A 16,220-nucleotide genomic window follows, 5' to 3' on the forward strand; every position below is an offset into this window, starting at 1 on the left:
TGTCGGGCAAAGCCTGGGACAAGCATTCAGGTTGTCAAGAACAACCTTCGTTTAAAAAGTATGCAACACAACTTTGAATTTGTTAGTAAACCGGTCTGTTGGGTCAGTTCTTAACTATCTAAATAGACCTATTTATTTCTGCAATGGCAACTTCAATAGCAGGACATTGTACTGAACAAAATATGGATCCCGACATCCTGTCGGGTTTACAATTCAGAAATTTCCGATTTCTCTCCAGATTCGTTAGATTTTGACATTTCAATTTTTGTATTTAAACTGCTTTTCCTTTGGACAATAACTGATATAGGGAAGGAGGGAGAGAGAGAGGGCGAGAAAAGAAGAAAGAGAGAGAGAGAGAGAGAGAGAGAGAGAGAGAGAGAGAGAGAGAGAGAGAGAGAGAGGGGGGGGGGGGAGAGAGAGAGAGAGAGAGAGAGATGGAAGTCCCCTGACACATCTAATGAAAGGAAAATATTTTCCCGAACCGAAAAAAGAGAAAAATCCGCTTGATGCAAGATGAAAACGATCAATTCCTGTCAAGACAAAACAAGGTGACACGACATTTGCTCCTGCGACAATTGCTCCGGGCTTTATTTCGTCTAAGATGTAGGGTTAGGGTTAGGGTTTCAATAGGGTTTTATGTTAGGTTTAGGGTTAGGTTTAGGGTAGGGTATAGTGTTGAATCCAGGGTTGAAGTTAGCCATTCGATTAGTGTATGAAATTTACAGCGGAGCAATTGTCGCCGGAGCAAATGTCATGGAATCCAAAACAATCTAGAAAACACTGATTTTTTTCTTTCTTCTATTGACGTCGTCCTTTTGAGTGAAGTTGATGTCTAAAGATATCTGATTGTGATCGGCGGAGTGAGATCAATGACGCACACAAAATGCGACTCTAAAAATAAGCTGTTTTCTCAACTTAAACGTAATTGGAGTAAAGAAAAACATCCTGAAAGAAGATTGTTTGAACCCTAGAGACAAAAATTAATCCCTGTAATACATAATTCGAGCGAAACCAAAATCTACCAAAATAGGCTGTTGTTCCCTCCCATTGTTTCTTGGTCTTAATTATCTTCCTTTCTCGCACACACTTTCCTTATTATTTCTCGTTCTTCCCTTTTCCACCCGGACCAGATTTTATCTATGTAAAGGCCTACTGTATTCATGTAAGATTATATACGTGTTGATGCTGAATTAGTTTGTCACGTCTTTTCAATTTCAAATCAAGCCCTTTCCTATCTCTCTCTCTCTCTCTCTCTCTCATCTTTCCTCCTATTCTTCTCTCATGTTACATCCTTATTCCTCATGTTCAATTTCTCTCTCTCTCGTCTCTAAGATCAACATGTACTATCTGCCCGGAATCAGTAGTGGATCCAGGAGTTTTGTTGCTAGGGACAGGAAAGGGGAGGGGCTCAACTCCACGAAATTGGACAAATTCTGCTTTCACGCGTGCAAATAATGGTTAGTACAATTTCCAAATGCCTTTCAGAGTCTAAATTTGGTGCTGGAAGGCACTAATAGGGGGCGCATTTTCTTTGTATTTTATGAACTTGTACTTGGGGTCTATAGATACCCCCTTGTGCCCCTTTATCTATAAACATTGTAAAGTGTTTCTCTATTCTACTCTGCTACTGTACACAGTCTCATTTATTTTAACAACTGGAAATAATCAGATCCTTAAACTTGATTCATCTTTTCTTCTTTACTTTATTTTCAAATGCCATGCAGCCCCTATACAAATATACATATTCAATGTTATACATTATAATCACAGACAGAAAGTGAAACACACATATCAATTATTTATTGCTCAGAAAATGTAATAAATATACTTCACTTCTCTACAAAAGTATTTTTGTTCCCCCCCCCCAAAAAAAAATAAATGGGTGATACAATATACAATAACATACATTTGGTATATAGTTTTCTAAAAAACTACACTGTGGAATTTGACGGAAGTATTGCCATATTTAAAAAAAAACATCATTCTGTTGAAATCGCCCATGCAAATGTACACAATATTGAATAATACACGATACATCAAATGACAAACAGCTTTAAAAGTCTCATCTTTGACAAGGACAGTAGCAATAAAATTACTTTCTCGAAAAAAATAATTAAGAAAAATATACTTCTTTCTTTTCAACTGACCAGCAGTGAAACATGCATTTCTCTCACGTTTTTGATTTCATAATTTTCCTAATTTCTTCATTTTTGCCCAACAACAACTTTCAATTTCCATGTCTGTCATTTGTATCACTTAGTTTTCCTTATCATAGAAAAAACGTTTAATATCATTTACAACAGAAAAGTGTTGAAATGAAAGGTACACACATGCATGCTTTGGAACCAATGAAGTTTATACAAAAAATAAAGAAAAATATATTATTTCTGAGAGATAGGTCCAGCCTATGCATCCTACTGGTTTTTCTTACATTAACATCTGAAGAATAAAATAACACTAAGAAAAATATCATTAAAGCGATACCGAACTGGTCAACTTGCACAGCGCCATCTCATGGTCAATTTGCCAAAAGTGCGTTGGTGCACTGGTCAACTTGCCAACAGAACTCTACACTTCAGAGTGTAAAGTTGAGCGGAACCAACAGTGAAGCGAGTTGCGGGCCATACTGCTGCAGCAGACCCGAGATGGCGCTAGAGGTAGTGCTTCTAGGACAGTATGGCTTTAAGAAGAAATGACAATTTGTATTGATAGTAAGAGCTTAACTTGTTAAGACAATACTGTACCAATATACTCCAGGAACCTGTTGCTTGAAACTTACCATTGATGGTAACTTTGCTATCAATGGCAACTACCATGGTAACAGGGCTCAACAGCCAATCAAAATCAAGGTTTCCATGGTAATTACCATTGATGGCAAAGTTACCATCAATGGTAAGTTTTGTGCGACATGGCCCTGGAATAGAGTAAGAAATTAAACACATTCTGTCATTTCATGAAAAGCAAAAATAAGCATTTTTCACTTCATACCATTTTGTAGACATATATGCCTGATAACCCAAAATCATGAAACCTTTGACTTTGTTAAAAGCTATTAGTATTAAACATGAATGCACACACATCCTAATTCAAGTAAATGTACAATATGTACAGGTAAGCACAGTAAATATAACAGTTATAAAACATTATTTCCACCAATTTCAGATAAAACTGACGTATACATGTACAATGTATGTACATATTTCTCAATGCAATATAATATTTACCTTGCGAAACATCTACACATATATTTTCATGTAATACTTGTTTAATGTTTATTGCACATCATCATTAGTAAAATAACCAGAATATGATACTAATTATTTACATCTGGTGAAGGCATCTTTCGGCAAGAATATTTGTACACACATGTATTTTTGGTGATATTGCACTCTGCCAAAAATATTTTTAATCTCTCAATCTTTCCTACCCAACAAGAGAGAGAGAGAGAGAAAGAGAGAGAGAAGCAGGAAGGGAGGAAATGTGAGAGATGGAGGAAGAGGAAAGAGAAGGAAGAAAGAGAGAGAGAGAGAGAGATGGATAAGTAGGAAGAGAGAAAAGGTGAGAGATAGGGAGAAAGGGAGGAGGAAGGAAGGGAGGGGTTCACTGAGAGACAGAAAGAGAGAGAGAGAGAGAGAGAGAGAGAGAGAGAGAGAGTGGATATTGATACATATCCTACCATGAATATTAGACCGTGAATTTGATAACTTGACATTTCAGCCGTCATTAATCATGATATAATTGCAATCAATTATAAATAGTCTAACCAATTTCTTTTTTGAAGAGTGAAATTCTACACCATGGATATTTTTTGTTGAGATTACACCTACAGATTTTTCTTCCAAATCTGTTTATCAGTTCATCTCTAAACTACTCGTTTTGGGTGTCAACACTGATATAAGAGTTCACATGGCCATCCCCTTTGAAAGCTCTTGCTTTAAAAGGTCTACAGAGTTTTTTTTCTCCAAATCTGTTTATCAGTTCATCTCTAAACTGCTCGTTTTGGTTGTCATCACTGATACCAAGATCATAAGGACAACCCTTTTGAAAGCTCTTAATTTGGATAATATCTCAAAGTAAAAACGAAATAGGAGTAATTGTATATCCACACGTTGTGCGTCCGGACAGGCTGGTTATCCGGACAGTTGATTTCCAACAGTAATTTGAAGAAGTTTACATGCAAAGTTTCAGAAATCTTTTGAGACTTACGTTTGATAGTATTTTAAATGACAAATATGTGTGATAGTTTGTGCTGTTCAAGGCATATTTTTTTGTTCAATCCAAAGTAAAAATTGAAAGCTTTATTTGTGTTGAGCATGTGCACACATGTCCCCTATCATATATAACTAAATGATTTAATAGATCATGTTTAAGATGATATATGGTATAGACAGTGAACTATGTTGAATGTTTGAAAAACTTGAATTTGAGTCTTTGGTAATATTAATGTATACTTGAGCATGAAAAAGACTAAAAACCATCCAAATTTTGAGCTCATATGTCAATATGCTAAAATACATAGAACAACCCATGACTTTATATTCACCAACTAAATTGAAATGTACATGTATATTTGAGCTATATAATGTACATATCATGACTCCATATATGAAAAGCTTGCTGCTGATTAAACAAATGTTGTGCCTTTTACTTCATGAGCTACGTTACATGTATTCCAATATAGATTGAGCATAACAGTAATTTTCAATAAAAAACAACTATCCCTTCAGACAAATAGGACAAATAAAGTCGATACCCAGTTTCTAAGCCCACTTTGATTGATTTGTGTGCTTGCCTCCTTTTCATTCTCTCATGCTCCTCTTTTCTTGGTTTTCATTTGGACAAAACAATATTCAAAATTCAGAGGAGGTATGCATATTTTAGTAACAAAATTCATTAAAGGGAAAGTCCACCCTGAAATTAAGTTAGTTTTAATAGGAGTAGAAAAATGAGAGAAACAAGTCAGTGAAAGTTTGAGCAAATTCCGATTAAAAATAAGGAAGTTAGGATTTTTGAAGTTGTGATCAATCAAACACAAATTGGCAACTCTATGACGTATCATGCGAGCTCAACTTCCATTTGCTCAGTACTAAAAAAATCTAAAATTTTCATTTTCCCTCAAGAAAAATTTCAACCATACATGCACCCTAAATATAATAATTGCAAATATGTTTCTATACTCCCCCTGCAAGGAACAAATTTATATTCCGTCATCAATAACGAAGAAAACATGATTTTATGGAATATTATGCACAAAGCAAATGAAGGAGAGCTCGTATGATAAGTCACAGAGTTGCCAATTTGTATTTGATTGATTACAACTTCAATAATTCATAACTTTCTTATTTTCATTCAGAATTTGCTCAAACTTTCACTCACCTGATTTTCTTATTATTCTGCCTCTATCGAAACAAACTTATTTTTGGGGTGGACTTTCCCTTTAACATTGTACAATTTCAACTTGTTTTGAGCTTCAGTGGTATATATGAAAGAATGAATTGCATTAATAAAAATGGAATTGACCCCATATATAATACAGGTATCTGTGTGTATTGGAAAATATTGAATATCAAATATCAAGTAACATGGAATAATTCTTCCTGATTTTTCAGTGGAAAAGAAAATTGAACCAAGAACTAATAGTCAATTGTACTTGACCTAAAAGGTGAATTACCTTTGTGAGCCCATTGACTACTGAATTATTTCATTCCTATAGGTTTAGCACAGGAACCAACAAGTTCCAACAGGCAAAGAGTTAAAAATAGTGCTGTGTGCATAGATAATCTCATACCAGCTTAATACTCCTATGGCTGTGATTAAACATTCTGCAATATGAGGGTACATATTATCTATGTGGTCAATAATTCACAACAGCACAACTAATTCCATGGCTTTGAATATTGTTTAAACAAATAAATCAACACTTAAAACAAAAAGTAACTAATTTCTCATGACACACATTTTAACCCCTTTCTAGAACTCGGCATTCTCTCACATTTCCGAACAAATACAACATGGCTGACAATCAAATGTAACATCAGTTCTTTGTTTCCCGGTGGAATCGAAACTGGGCCAATTAGGAGTTCTCGCTGCATATCAAGGCTTTTAATCTTGAGAACATATCAATAGTATCTCCTTGCAGGTTCTACTTGATAACGACCTTAAGTGGCTCAGAGTTAGGTGAGGTGTTGGACACAGGCAGCTGCCTCTTCCCGTCTTTCTCTTTCCTTTCTGTCTTTGTCAATCTGACTCTCTTTCTTTCTTTCTTCCCCTCCCCTTATTTTGGTCTTTAAGTCTGACTCTCTCTCTCTGTTTTATGTCATGTCAGGCATTCCTCTCTGTTTCTCTGTATTTTGGTTTATTTCCCTCCCTGCATGTCTGCCAGAATGTCTGTTTGTATCTCTCTCAGACTCTTCCCTTCCCCTGTCTCCCCCTCTCTCTCTCTCTCTCTTTTCTCTCTCTCTCTCTCTGTCAAGGTCTCTTCTCGGTTCATGCCAACCCAGCCTGTCTACTTATATTTCTGCCTATCTCTGTCACTGTCTATCAATTTATCTTTTTTTTGTCCCTTCTTGTCCCTCCTTGTCTCTGAAGCTCTCACTCATCTCTGTCTCCAAATAAGTTAAAGGAAAGGATTAAAAGGAAAGCAAGGATTGCTCTAGAAGAGATATACGGGAAACAGTGTACAATGGTGCAGGTAGTGGAAGCCATAAATCTGCTTTTGCAGAAATAAATGTTCCTACAATTTTTTCTCCCTCAGTAATCAAAATCACCTTCTCAGTTATGACTATACGTGTTCTTGATCTTGAAAACTTTGCCCAACATATATTTGGATAAAATCCTTTAGAAATGCACTTAGTAACAGTTTCCAGTGGCTTAACTTGTAAGAATAAAATTGCACCTGTGTACTCCATCATGAAAGCTAAAGGAATTAATGCCCAAACTCAAGGTGATCCAAGGTGATCAGAATTCTCCAAGTTCTTGAAAAGAACATACGACCCTAGCTCTCCTATCCTGTGAAGCAGGATGGAAAGATCATGTAACCTCGACAAGGTAAAGACACTCCTCTCTACTTCTTGATATCTCCAGACAATCGTGTTACAGAAATCATATCCCACCTCCAGGATATCCATGTTGAAGATCTCCATGTCCCAGGGGAGAATCAGTGAAGCAGGATCATGGCAATATCCTGCAGCTTCTGACCAGACCAACAAACCTCAGTTCCTGGTGGACTTCTCTTCCTGACATTCTTCTCCAAGAAATCATGTCCCCCTCCCAGGCGATCATCGGAGTACTCTGTTCTGGAGGAGAATATTCCACTGGAGCTGCTCCTACATAAACAAGTATCATAAGAAGTTGGATGGCAAAATCTTGTAGCCCTAAACTAAGTCATCGGACCTCTACACTTTTGTTCACTTCTTGCCGATGAACCGATGTAGAAAATTATGACCCAGCACAAGGTGACCTTCTTCAGGAAACATCACCTTGCAAAGAAGAATGTACTGGTGGAGATTCTGAAGCCCTAGACTAAGATCATCAATCCATTGTACTTCTTGATTTCTTCCTCGTGATCCTGTCCAAGAAATCCTGTCCCGTGAAATAGGAGATCCTCATCAAAGGCAATATTCCAGAGGAGGATTGGACCAGCAAGATTGCTTCTGGTCCTCAGCAGTGGGCTGGAGAGAACCTGTAGTCCCAGACTAAGTCGTTACTCCTCTGTTCTCCTCGATCCTCACAGAAGAGCTTCGCGTTCAAAAGAAGGAATGACTGTTGAAAGTGCCCCTACTCTCTAAAGCAGGCTGGCGAGACCCCTTAGACCTAGACCAGGTTGTCATACCTCTGTGCTCCTTGACTTCTTTCTAACAATCCCATCCAGGAAATCATTTCCCAACTCAAGGCGATCCTCATTGAAGTACTCCATGTTCCAGAGGAGAATATACCAACCCAGCCTCTCTTGACCCGTGAAGCGGGATGGCGAGTTCCCGTAGCCACCGACCAGATCGTTGAACCCCTTTCCGAGGGTGACCACGGTTGGGCGGCTGAAGCGGAACCGGTGGGCTACGGCCACCTCTGACTGATGGTCAGGGATGATGGATGAATCCGGAAGGTCAGGGACCAAGTGGTGATGATGGGAGGGCGCAACGGGGATGACAAACTTGACGGGACCCTCGTGACAGGAGAGCAGAATGGCCGGCGCAAGGGTGGAGGCATCAAGGACAAGGAGATGCCCACAGGATATCCCGATGTAGAGGTACTCACCGCTCAGGCACATGGAGTTCACTTGAGAGCGGAAGGCTATAGCAGAAGAAAAAACAACGTGGGTTATGAAAGGTGATCCTATCAAACACTGTTGGTATATGTATCAAGATAACAAGGAAAATGTGACCATACATCATATTTTGGAAATATTTTATCAATGATACACGGTTAGGTTTAAGGTTGCAACAGATTTTTAAGTGAGAGTTAGGATGAGTGTATAGTGTTTGGTCAAAGGTTGATGTCAAGAAACTGGCTAGAGTAGGAATTTAACCACAGAGCAATTATCACCAATAGAGAATATGTGTTGTAGAACCATAAAAAAGGAACTCGTTATTAAATTGCTTTGATGAAATCTCATTGCTCACACATATTTGTAAATCTGGAGCCACAGATGGCTGGTAAACATTACTGTCATCTCATTAAAATCGAAAATACACAAGCATACTGTAAAGCCAACTGCCAACTATACGATCCGGCTGTGATCCGATTTTGAAAGAAATTGCAATAGCATTTGATGTGTACACACAAACATTTAACATATTAATGATTGATGATCTGAATAGTCATATGATTAATAAATTCTAAATTTCAATGGATTTCAAGCTTCCTTGGAGGAAATGGTAAATCGGCTCAGAGTCATGATTTGAAGCTGAATCGGTTTTTAATCTGACTAGAAGGCTTCCATGCACTAAAATTTGAGTTGTAAGAATTCTTATAATTGTTAGAACCTAAATCAGGAAGTCGATGTATGTTTCAATTTCCATATTTAAAAAATTGTAATTTTTCAAAAATTGGATTACAGGAAGATCGTATAGTATGCGATGAGCTTAACAAAATATCATTGCAACTAGTTGGAATAGTGAACCTATTGTCACCTATCTTTGGTCCAGTGATCGCAGGACACCAGGCAGTGCATCTAAGAAAACATGCGACTGATCACTTAGCTTGAGAAAGTCCACAGGATTGGACGAAAACCTGCGCAACAAAACTCAAGGTTGGTAGAAGCTTCAAAAACTAATTTTAACTAGTTGAACTTTTTGCCTTTTAAGTCACTTACCGCTCATTGGTCGATGGCTCTGTCTGCCTCTTGGTCGGGGGTTAGATCGACAAGTCGAGATAGTCGCTACAAAGTCAATCCTGCCCTCTATTGCCCTTGTTTCGGTGTTCCACTTGTACACCACAGGCCCTGAGTAAAGATAATGATAATAATAATCATGATGATAATGATGACGATGATGATGATGATGATGATGATGATGATGATGATTATGATGATGATAATAACAATTAAAAAGATATTTGGATTTACATGTATAAAGCATATTTTCAAGAGGATGCACAACACTGTCCTTTTGTCAACCAACAAATAACGAAGAATTACAGAGATTGGTCATCAGATATTTTTTGAAGAAGTCCAGTGAAAATCAATTTCTTAGAAATGAGATGCAGGAAGTTTTTTCCATAGGCACAGGGCAACGGAGTGAAAGGATTTGAAGCCTGCCTGTTTTGGGGATTTGGGAATGATAAGGGAAGGAGCTGATGTAAATAAAAGTGAATATGATCTTCTTTACTGCTGAGAGAGTGAGAAGATGTACGGAGGAAGAGTTGTTGCGTTAAATGGCTTTACAAGTTTAAACTCAATTAAAATTGGGTGTTAACTGCTCAAATTTTAATTGGTTTAAGGAGGGGAGGATCCCCATAGGCCTATGTGAGATAACCAAAATAACCCAGCCTTTTTAAAGCCCCACTGTACTACTTGTAGCTACTTGCTCCCTCTATATAGAAAACAATGTCTAAGCGGTGACCATTGGTCTCCCATGATCCTCTTTTTCTTATAAATGACAATTGAGAGCTGAGTTGATGAGATAGCCACCTGTTAGTGACCATGCTGTGTGGTCTAATCCCGTCTGGCCAAACTAGTACAGACGGCCTTTAAGGTTAAAGAAAAAGAACTAATCAGTATTGCCCTTTTAACATTTTTATCATGAAGGCTCAACAGTGGTCTTTGGGCATCAAACTTATCTGGGAGGTCAAACCCACCTGGCTGGACATAAGACCAGACATGCTGAAGGCCCATCTGCTCCTGGATCGCAAGGTCATAGGTCACCATCTGAGTGACAGGTGCCAAGGGGAGGGGATCGTCAAGATGGCAGAGGATGACCTGGCACAGGGTCAAGTTGCCGGCGTCCAGGACGGTTATGTATCCCTCGGTCTGACCGCACCATAACTCGTAGGATCTGAGAAAATTAATGGATAATATTTTTGTCAACAGGTTCAGTCACACCCTGGCAGACATATCACCCAAATTTATTTCTGGCATTGTGGCTCCAATAGTTTTGACAAAGTGATGTATGATCAGGGGAAGAAAAAAAATGTTGTTGTATAAATAAAAAAATAATAAACAAAATAATAACTTGGATTTATAAAGTGCTTAATACGGTATATTGTCTCTAAGCGCTATACAAATATTATTACCCCGGTCATTGAATTCATATTCATATTCCTACCGTATTGTCACCGTAAGGGCATAGACAATTACTATTACAAATCCTTTTGCATCCTTCCCGGTCCTCATTTCTCTCTTGGGTATTGAGTGGCAAATGTAGATTAATGCCTTGCCAAAGGACATTAGTGCCGTGTCAGGGATCGAACCACGACCTCTGAATTTCAAGTCAAGTAAATCAAAGGGATCGAGGGGTGTCATGCTAAGGAATGTCAGGATCTCGAAAAATTAGCCAAGCAACATCAGAGGAAGAATCTAAGATACAATTGTATTGATTAACATAGCAATTCCTTCTTTCAGTTTATACTTAGTTCCTACGAAACAGAGTCATTTTTGCTGTACACAAGAGAACTAGTCACCATCATTTTGTAGAAGTGTCGTTGTCGAGTGGTTTAAGCACTTGACTTGCAATTCAAAGGACGTGGTTCGATCCCCGGTATAGCACTAATATCCTTTGGCAAGGCATCAATCTCCATTTGTCACAATCGACCTAGGTGAGGTAAATGGGTACCTGGCAAGAATTAATTCCTTGAAATGCTAGAGGGCTGTAACGGCAGCTAGATAGATGGCACTATAGAAATGCCTATAATTATTAATTAATTAATTGTTATAATCATCGGTACCTTTTGCTTCCATTCTTCTTTAGGACGATAGCCATGGAGATGATCTCCCTCTGAACATGGACATAGTGGAAGCCGTCCGAGTCTGCCGAGGGCATCCCGTTACCATCCTCTTGCCTGAAGGCCACTTCGTGATCTGCTGCTATGGCAACCAGCTGTAGAGGGGGTATGTGGAGCATGGTGCAGGGGGAGCGAGGTTTGCTCTTGTACTGGGGCAGGGAGAGGCGCGCTATTTCGTTGGGGTAGGAGAACCTTCCATTCCTGAAAAAAACATGGGAGAGACGGATAGAAGGATGAATATCATCAAGATGTTTTCGATGCTGTTAATGCTTGTTCAGACATGATGCGGCAAAACCACACCATTATTTTTAAAATGATGATGTAAAGTGTTATAAGCTTCTGTATGTTATAATACAGAGCTTTATGAATACATGCAAGTCCTTTGTTGCGCACAGCTGCCATTCATTTTCTTGTATAAAATCTGCAGTGGTTTTTTGCAGCGTTTACAGCGCCATATCTGAACAAGCCACAGAAAAGAAAATGTCACATCTCCCTTCACTTCAGAAAAAATGTAAAGCTAGATAAAAAAGATTTTTACATTATCTGAAGTTGTTCCTGATTGATCAAGTATTTTACAGAGCGTCAAATACATATCCTTCATGACATTTTACCTACCCTACATGTAACTGGCTTTGTCTTTAGTAAAAGGGTTTAATGTTATCATGTTTAGATAACAATGTGGGTGAAATCCTTTTTTTTCCTGCAACCATCCTATACCATACAATAATAGTATATTACATGACCCAATAATATCTTTGTTCAAGTGTTGAAAACATGTTTGATAAGATACATGTTAGCATGCATGTGTATATCTTCATATGGTAGGGAACTATTCAGAACTGTATGGATTTTTATCTAAACTTGCAGACATACGAGTGTCAGAAATTCATGTACATCTGGGGATTGTTTCACAAAGACTAAGATCGAATTTAAGTTGGACTTAACTATGGCAGGCCGTTCATGCCATTGTTTTCTCTCACCATTTACTGGCATTGGTCTCTCAAGGGACGTACAAATCATAATCAAGAATCTACATTTGTTGATAGTTTATATTTGAAGGAAAAAATATTATCTAAAGATCATTATTGAGAGACCAATGGTGGGAGCAACCAGTGGCATGAATGGCCTGCCATAGTTAAGTCCAACTTAAAGTCGATCTTAGTCTTTGTGAAACACTCCCCTTGGACCTGTTTCACAAAGCCTTTTTTCAATGACAAATAACGAAATCAGTGTCAAATCTGCTGATAACCAATCAAAAGCAAGCACTTCAGTAGTTGTAACACAGATTGTCATTTGTCACTGATGACAAGTTTTGTGAAACGCCCCCCTGATCTGTTAACACTTACTCATAGACCACTATGGAGCCTGTATTCAAACCAAGCCACATGGTGTCAGCCACGGAGCACACACAGCGGACGGTGCCCCCGGTAACGGTCAGATTGAAGCAGGTCGTGTCGTCGCTAGGGGTGCGGTCAATGTTGAGGATGACCACTGATGAGGATTGGTCCTCCTCCACGGTCTGGGTCATCCAGATGACCGGCAGACTGGACGATGCATCTGGGCCATCTTAAGAAGTTTGAGGAAAATTGATTGAAGTTTATATAATGACACTGCTTAAATTATTTTGATATCTACTTATCCACATTTTTGATACATTTTCATTTTCTAAATCTTTTATTGAAACAGTGGTATGTACAGTGTAGCTTTACCAGAGCTGACCACCTGTTTACAATAGACCATACAATACCAACATACTGTAGGAGTTGCTACATGTATGTCAGACGTGCTGAATCATCACCAGGAAAAGAAAGGTAAAGTGGAGATAGTGTAGGGGAAGTTAAAGTGACATACCACTGTCTTTTGTTAGCTCACTAATGATTGACAGATGATGTCACAAGATGAATGAGATCTGGAGCATTTTTTTAGAAATGGAGCTTAGCAGGTCTGAGAAAATTATGTTAAAAATATTTAAAAATCTATGAAATATATTAAGATATTTTAATAATAAAATATTAGTTGTATGCAGCCCTGCACATCAACAGCAATTAACTTATATTTGGATGTCACCGGATCTTTAACAACAGATAAGTCGATCACACTTATTCTGGAGACGTTGGAGTCTGCCCAAATCCTGCTTAGTGTCGGAAGAGCATGCATCATAAAACCAATTATAAGATGATGAAGCGGATCCTAATCAAAAGACCGTTGAGAGCATACAAATGACTAGGCATTTATGTTGCCTAACAGGTAATTTTACTAATGACCGGTCATTAGTGAAATTATGTTATAAAACGCCATTTTATAAAACACATAAAACATCATCTTGTAAACAAATAACACACATCATTTTGTTCGAGCATTAGTAGAATTTCCCACACTCGGCACCTTCAAAGTAGTCCAAACACCCTTGGCTATCGCTTCGGGTGTGTTTGGACTGTTCCAAAGGTAACTTGTGTGAGTAATTCTTACTAATGCCCTCACTGCTGTGTATTATTTGTATACCAACCTCCTTCCGGGCTGCATCCTGCCGTCGTGGCAACGGCGCAGGAGACGACAGGCTTCTCCTCCAGCGAGAGCACTTCCAGGAGGTTGGCAAACTCGGCCGTCTTTGAGACGTCCTTGATCTGTTCCATCGAGGGTCGGTCCCTGGAGTCTTGAGCCCAGCACCAGGACAGCAGGTCCAGCATGTAGGTTGGGTAGGACTTCTCCTGGAAAGAGAAATGAGTTCGGTAGTAATAATGATGAGGACGTTGGTGTGGATGATGACAACGAAAGTATCAGATATCGCAGAGGTGTGATTAAACCACTAGATTCTCATTGATAAGGCTTTGTACTGCATGCCTTGTTCCTGATAACAGCTAGATTTGGAGGGAAAATGGCAAGTGTGAGATATGAAGACTTGTACTTCTCTGTAAAGACAACTGCACAGTGTACATAAAGTATCACTGAATAGTGAATACCCCCAAAATCATATTTTTAAATCATGTTTCTTCAAGTAAGTGAAAATGCCAAAGCAGCAACTGTTTTAAAATCATTAGGTTAACTGCCTATCAAGCTCTTTATTTTACCCGGGTGCCTGTAAAATTTAGCAATTACAGTATGCATGGTTATACTACATGTATCCATATGACTATGACCTTAATTAGGAAGGATTTAAATTAGAAAAAGGAAAACCAAGAAAATTGCGATGATCCTACCTTCCTTGAGAGTACAGGTCTCTGTCCATCCTTGATAAGCTGCTTGATGACCTCCGACAGACGACCTACATCCTTTCCGACCAGACACTCGAAGGGCCTCTGAAGGGACATCAGCTCAAACATGAACATTCCAAAGGAAAAGCAGTCAACCTGAGAGAGGTAGAGATTTTCTCCTTTATTACGTGTAATAAACCACTTTTCAATTCCTAGTTATCAAAGTAAATGTACATTCTTTGATAGTCAGTCAGTATGATTGGAATATCAAAATCTTAGTTTATTGATCCCATTTCCTGATCCACTTTCAACCTAATGATAACTGGATTTTCTCATTCCCAAAGGCTTAATACTGGGACTACTCCATTCAAGTCGGCAATCATTTAAACTTCCTTTTAGCTATTACTATAAAAGGGAAAATGTTACACGATTTCCAATCAATGCGATAGTGGCACTGTCCGTTACTTGTATTTCAAAATCTATCTCTTATTTCTTTGGAAAAAAGTATTACAAGTCTTGAACGATACTGGCCACACCTCATTCACACATGATGAGGTGACCAGACTGAGGACAAAAAAAAACTATTGCCACAGCAAGACGAACCATGCAACGGTGATATAGAGTAAAACTTTACATATTTCTGAATATTATAACATAAAGATAAGGACGTATTGTAGGGGCCTTTCTTGCATGCAGCTACAACACCCCCCCCCCCCCCTTTCGCTTTGCCATTCAGTTAGATGTTAAGGGGTTTAATATTGTTTTACTGCGGTAAATTTTCAGCAGTTGACCTCATAATATGCAAATGACCTTTTTTGAAGGAAGCAATATTTAAGGCAAATCATCCTAACTGAATTTCAGGGTATCTCACCTTCTCATTATAGGTTTCCTTGCCATCGTACTGTACGATCTCCGGAGCCATATATCCCGGTGTCCCACCGTACCCCTTGGTACCCGAAGGAAGAGCGGTCACGCTGATGCCATAGTCCGCAAGCTTGACCTTGATCGGATCTGCTGGGTTCGGACTGTAAGGCTGCGGGAACTTCCACACCAGGACGTTCTCTGCCTTGAGGTCTCGGTAGATGATATCCTTGCTGTGAAGGTAGGCTACAGCCGATGAGACCTGCCATGAAAGGAAGTATAACATACAGTACAGCTCAAGGAAGACAGGGAAAGTAAGCACATAGGAATCACACCATATAGAGTACCGAAGCTGTGACATCATAAAAATCTATTTTTGGAATTTCTCAATTTTGTCTTCATTTTCCGAAAGAGCATCAAAAATAATGTCCAAATGTCGAAAACCAATTGAATATGTTAAGTAATGGCTGAGATATGACCATCTGAATAAATAGATTTTCTTAAGGAACTCAGAGTTATATTGCTCTGGCTCGTTATGTTATGAACCAGAGCAATATAACACTGAGTTCCAGTAGGAAATCTATTCATTCCGATGGTCATATCTCAGCCAATACTTACCTATTCAATTGGTTTTCGACATTCGGACATTATTTTTGATGCTCTTTCGGAAAATGAAGACAAAATTTAGAAATTCAAAATACAGATTTTTTGATGACTTCACACTTCACAACT

At 38.6% G+C, this 16,220-nt stretch overlaps 1 protein-coding gene across 2 annotated transcripts in view; it reads right to left on the minus strand.

The window, feature by feature from the left end:
- Positions 1-7,499: 7,499 nt before the first annotated feature.
- LOC754172 (leucine-rich repeat serine/threonine-protein kinase 1) overlaps positions 7,500-16,220 on the minus strand; it is a 79,231-nt gene continuing 70,510 nt past the window's right edge. For both annotated transcript variants that reach the window (XM_030994424.1, XM_030994425.1), the window contains 8 exons: positions 15,499-15,750; positions 14,634-14,783; positions 13,943-14,144; positions 12,783-13,002; positions 11,380-11,637; positions 10,294-10,490; positions 9,311-9,439; positions 7,500-8,289 (listed from right to left, as the gene is read on the minus strand). In XM_030994424.1, coding sequence (XP_030850284.1) covers positions 7,826-8,289; positions 9,311-9,439; positions 10,294-10,490; positions 11,380-11,637; positions 12,783-13,002; positions 13,943-14,144; positions 14,634-14,783; positions 15,499-15,750 — 1,872 coding nt within the window. In that variant the 3' untranslated portion in view covers positions 7,500-7,825. The remainder of the gene's footprint in view (positions 8,290-9,310; positions 9,440-10,293; positions 10,491-11,379; positions 11,638-12,782; positions 13,003-13,942; positions 14,145-14,633; positions 14,784-15,498; positions 15,751-16,220) is intronic.

Source organism: Strongylocentrotus purpuratus, unplaced genomic scaffold (assembly GCF_000002235.5).
Source record: "Strongylocentrotus purpuratus isolate Spur 01 unplaced genomic scaffold, Spur_5.0 spur5_scaffold_21, whole genome shotgun sequence".
NCBI lineage: Eukaryota > Metazoa > Echinodermata > Echinoidea > Camarodonta > Strongylocentrotidae > Strongylocentrotus > Strongylocentrotus purpuratus.